This window comes from Fulmarus glacialis, unplaced genomic scaffold, assembly GCF_000690835.1.
Source record: "Fulmarus glacialis isolate BGI_N327 unplaced genomic scaffold, ASM69083v1 scaffold36639, whole genome shotgun sequence".
NCBI classification, from domain to species: domain Eukaryota; kingdom Metazoa; phylum Chordata; class Aves; order Procellariiformes; family Procellariidae; genus Fulmarus; species Fulmarus glacialis.
Window position 1 is genome coordinate 6,025 of NW_009235857.1, and position 5,534 is coordinate 11,558.

Consider the following 5,534-nt stretch of genomic DNA (forward strand, 5'->3'; position numbering starts at 1 on the left):
TGGGCAAGTCAAATTCGCAATGCTAGGGAGAAGCCTAGAGTGGAAATCGGAAGATTGCATGCATGTGGGACTATAGATTTAAGAACTGTGTCATTATAAATAAGGAAAACGGGGTCTTTAGGAAGCTCTGCAAAGGTCGGGAAAGGCTGGTTCGCATTTGTTAGTGGAGCCTGGTGTTGGTTTTATTCTCTGTATGATTTGTACTTCTTTTCTGTTTTAGGGATTTTGGAGTTTATTAGCCTGGCAGTGGGGCTGGTGAGCATCCGTGGGGTGGACTCAGGACTCTACCTCGGCATGAATGAGAGAGGCGAGCTGTATGGGTCGGTAAGTTTAAGGTTTTGTGCTGATTGCAACACTATATAACATACACTGCAATAGGGGCTGCGGGGCCTCATCGGTGTCACGAGCTGTGTCTGTCGCAGGCCTCCCAAGTCCTTGGGCTGCCACATACCTGCATCCTACCTGTGATGCCACTGTTGTGATAACATAAATGATATATATGAAATAGGGTTGCGGAGGGAGGATACACTTGTGCGTCGAGAGCCCATGGTGGTACCCAGCCCTCGGACACCGCCTGGGGCAGTGCCTGGGGAGCTGGGGGGCTCATCGAGGTGTTGCCTTTCGGAAACGGTGTGGTAACGGTCAACTAAAGGCAGAAGGGAAATTTAGCATAAAACCAGGGGCTGCTTGTGTGTTTTCATTGCCCGAGTAACACATCAATTTTATTCTCCACGTGATCAGGATCTGCACCTATCTGCAGATCTTACATTTATAATATAGCTCTTTAACTAACAGAAGCTGAAGTTGTGGTCTGAGTGTTATTTTATTATAACATTTTTTACAACTCCTTTTAGGAATTTAGGGGAGTTGCTTATAATTTTCCAGAAGTGCCCTTTTCAGGCTAAAATTTTCCATGTTTTGCCAAAAACTAAGCGTAAACTCCTTGTTAGTTTTCCACTCCACACAAACTCCTGAATACCTATAAACTCTTCCTAACACCACCTATAGCAGATTCTGCCTCGTCCTGTGCTGCTGTAGGACAGAGAACGCAGAAGGCACCCCGTTTCCAGTCCCGGCTCAGGTTTCTAGTGGCAGCTTGGGAGTTTGTCATTTGCTCCCTTGGTTTGGGCCATGCCCTTAGAGCCGTGGCTCGCGGGTTGCATGGCCACAGCCAGGACCAGCTCAGGTCCACCTCGCTGCTTTTCTGCCAAGCGTTACTGAACCTGCACCGCCCTGTAAACCACTTAGAACGTGGGCAGGTGCTCTGATGAGCCAGCCCCAAAAAGAGAGCGTATGTCAGGGTTTTGCTGGATGAAACACCCGCACACAGAGTGAACGCTTCTGCAAAGCTCAGCCCGGACTGCGGGGAAGGGATGCTGTGAAGAGCTTTGGCATCACAGGTAAAGTCTCCATCAACCTGAAGAAAGCCGAGCTCTCCTCTGCTTCTTTCTATTTAATTAAGTGTTAAGACTTGCAGTCAAAATGTCAGGTCTTAACAACTGGGCAGAGGTGCTTCCTACAGGTTAATTTAACTCAATTCCTAATTATTTAACTCAACTCAATATAAACCAGTTATTTTTAGTTAGCTAGAAGAATCACTTCTATTTTGAAAAATTAATTGCATTCTAGATAGCCATTTTTAAGTTTCCTTTTCTCTAGCTGCTGCACTTCATGGGTGCTTTTTCTTCAGATGCCCCGTTGCCTTTAATTCAATCCATCACCTGTGTGTGATTTTTTAAAACGCCTCTTTCTAGATCACAGCACTACCCTATGTGAGGAAACTGATTTTTAAGGATGGATCACAGCAAATTTAAAATTAAATAAAACAAACCAGTTTTAAACCAAAGTGGAAGGCACATACTTCTTCTAACCAAATCAGATCAATCTCACAGTGTAGAAATTTAAACTCATGTACTCTGCATTTAGAGAAGCCTTCAGAAAACCTTTGCTTAGCAAACAGTAACAGTAAACCACAAGTTTCCATCATCTTTTCTTCTCCCATTGCCATCTGAGACTGCCACAGACCCTTTCACTATTTAAGATACAGTTACTGATGTTTATATGAGATAATCAAATACTAGCACGCACCGATAACTGTTGTTTTTCCACTTCATTTCTTTAACAACATCTACCCTAAACAAAGGTTAAATGCGCAGACAGCGGTTAAATTACAAATCTGCAAGGTAGATAAAAAGTAAAATCACCAGGATTCCATAAACCACAAAAAATCTTAAAGCACACTTCAGAAGGCAGGGCTGGAGCCTACACCCGCCCAGCAGCACCTCTCCCGTCAAACCCCGAGGCTGCTCAGCAGCTCCTGGAGTTGCAGCTTTTACTTGTGCCTGCTGAAAAGGAGGACGCAAGCCTGCATGTTCCCTTCTGTGCTTTTCAAACCCTGCAGCTCTGATTGTGAATCAACAGTTTCACGATGGGCTAATTAAATTCTAGGGCCTGTGTTCATGTTACGACACAGAAACAAAAATAGGATAACATTTCACAGCCCTTCATCTGGAAACAGAATTGACCTGAAGACATAATCACGGGAGTTTTCTCTCTGTCGTTGCATCTTGCACGCCAGACAGTACACTGACGGGACGCTGCAGGGACGCAGTCAAACCACTGATCCAAACTGTGCAGAAGTCACGAGCCAGGTCCCCAAATAACCCTGGAGTTTTAAAATCTGGGATACGTGGGTTGTACAATGATGGCTTTTTGAAATCGAAAGCCACTACAGTATTCTTAATTAAAGGTCCATAAAACAGCGCCTAACAACAGCATTAGCATTACAATGATATTTTAGGAGATTACAGTACAGCGGTATTTTTAAATTTTCAGCAAGTTTATTATTTCCCTCTGTGCCAATTTTGCCTGATCTGTGTGTTGATATAGCCAGAGCCAGCCATCCCCGCAGCGACACGTGGAGTCCCCTCGGGACAGACAGCTTTTCTGCCTGTCCCTGTTAACCCTGTGCCAACGTTTCTGTTAAGCTTTCCACCCATTTCAGAAACGCAACCAATACTTAGAGCGGCAGAAGTTGCAGGCAGCACCTTGCACGCTGCCTGTACGGCGTTGGGCTCAGTGGGGACATCCCGGGGCTTGGAAAGAAATCAGTCGCACCTTGCGGAGTCACCCCGGACTCTCCAAACATTTTACACAAGCACTGTACCTCCAAACAGCCCAGCGAAGAGCGGGTAAACTGGGGCAAAGCAGCAGCGCACGAGTTCAGCCGGTCAGCAGTTTCCAATATATTCGGAGTAGATGGCATCCTAGGGGAAGGAAAAAAAAAGTCTGTTTATTGACGGATCTGGGAAGAGAAACCCCCAGTTCCCAGTTCCCCAGGTCTCAGATGGCAAGGGCTGTGGCATAGGCTTTTGGAGGGCTCACGACTCACCTCAGGGTTTATTTAATTAGCAGCAAAACATTCAAAACAGGTTCTGGGCGCAGGTGAGCTCCTGGATCGTATTACAAAACATCCACTGCAGGCAATAACATTTACTTAGCACTCTGTGTGCCGTAGATAAGACACATTCCCTACCCGAATAGTTTACAGTGTAGGTACAGTGTTTGTAAGGTTATAGCATCCTACGTTTGCAGACTGTCTTTCATCTGAAAGGACTCCCACGTCCCCCCGGCAATCCCCCCGTGGGATGGCGGGTCCCTCTGCGACACAAAGCCACCGCGTCCTCGCGGGGCAGGGGGACAGCCCCGCTCCTCGCTGCGGCTGGGCACGTCCCAGTAGCTGGCTCGGGGGAGACGAGAGGGAGCGATGGGCATGAACTGAAAAGCCATCATCCAACGGCCGCTGCCGGCAGCCCCCGGATGCAAGGGTTGGAGGTAGAGGCTGGTTGTGGCCCTGGTGACACCAGTGCCATCCGTCCCGCCGGCCCAGCGCGGGATGCACCGGCCGTGGGCTGGCACACGCTCATCACATCACCTATCGCCGCCGTAAATCTTCCCCGGGGTTAGACATCCCCGGAGCGCTGCTCCCCATCCAGACCTCCCCGGGTCTTGTTATGGCCTCACATCACAGCTCTCTGGCGCTTCAGAAGATGAAAGGCCTGAGGAATGCTTTCATTCGTGTTGCAGTGTATACTATTATGTGCCTTGAACTTTCAAAGCGGTGCTCGCTCCTCTTTAAACCCTTCAGATGAGCTGCCCGCTGCTTCTCCCAGGGTTGCCTTTCACCTAAGAGAGCGTTTTTGGGGTGTGTGCGGTACCGGTGGATGGAGCTGTGGGTGGGCAGCCCTCTGCAGAAGACACAGCCCTGCCGGGCTGGCCACCCCAGCGAGCTCCGAACTCCCACCCCGAGCGTGGAGACCTGGCTGTCAGGTTTAGAGTTTTGCTATGGCCCTGTTTTATTTTTTTATGGGGCATCTTTGCAAAATACACACCCACCTTCTCCTCCTCCTTTTGTCTCCTTCCAACTTCAGAGGTCTTTGGGTCCCGGCTTGTGCCCGTTCCCAGCTCTCACCCGGGGGAAACGTCCCGGGCAGCGCAGTCCCCGTCCTCAGGGGATCCAGAAGGTAGCTGGGAAAATTATAGGAAAATAAAGTGAAAGAAGGAGGAAAAGATTTTTTTTTAAAATTTTTGACACAAATGTCTTTTTCTTCCCCTCCCGCCTCTGCCCCCATGCAGAAGAAGCTCACACGGGAGTGCGTTTTCCGAGAGCAGTTTGAAGAGAACTGGTACAACACGTACGCCTCAACCCTCTACAAGCATCCCGACTCGGAGAGGCATTACTACGTGGCTCTGAACAAGGACGGCTCCCCCCGCGAGGGGTACAGGACTAAGAGACATCAGAAATTCACTCATTTTTTACCCAGGCCTGTGGACCCTGCCAAAATACCTGCGATGTACAGAGACCTCTTCCACTACAGGTGATGTTTCCTGCAGCTGCCCCGTCAGTGTACATACTTGGGCTCCCAAGCTTTTTCCCAGAGCACTATATTAATAGTCATTCCATCATTCCTGTAAGCGTAGATGACATAGGAAAGCACTTACATTGAATTCAGACACTGCTGTTCCTCCTTGTTTCAAGCGTATATCGAACCTGGGTTATTTATGGGGTGGGGGTAGGGGAAGGGAGGGAACCCTACATATAATCTTTCACGTTCATTCACTTTCTTTACCCGGTTGCTACAAGAGAGGCCAAATTTTCAATGTTATGGTTGCTTAAAGGAACAAGCAGGCGAGCAAACCTGATCACCAGGGGGGAAAAAAAAAAAAACAACAACCTAAAAATGAAGAGAAGGAAAGAAAACAAAAGACCACAGAACTGCTGCAGATGCTGCTGCTAAGCTCGGGATGGTTACCTGCTAAGAAAAAGCCTTTCCAGCTTTAAGCAGCCCGGGAGTTTGCTACATGGATGATGCTACATGGACTGGTCCTGATGCGTGGGGTTTTTCCTGCTGTTGGGGTGGGAATGGGGCGAGGAACATTATTCAGATGTAAGCATGGATACTGTGCATAAGGACAAAACTATTTATAAAATGTATATGATATTTATTTTATATATTTATTTATTTCAAAATAAT

At 47.8% G+C, this 5,534-nt stretch overlaps 1 protein-coding gene across 1 annotated transcript; it reads left to right on the top strand.

Moving 5' to 3' along the window:
• Nucleotides 1-220: 220 nt before the first annotated feature.
• FGF16 (fibroblast growth factor 16) lies at nt 221-5,270 on the top strand (the record flags this gene model as incomplete). Its single annotated transcript, XM_009586172.1, has 2 exons — nt 221-324; nt 4,636-5,270. Coding segments are annotated over 2 exons (350 nt in total), but the record flags the coding sequence as incomplete, so codon positions are not given.
• Nucleotides 5,271-5,534: the final 264 nt, after the last annotated feature.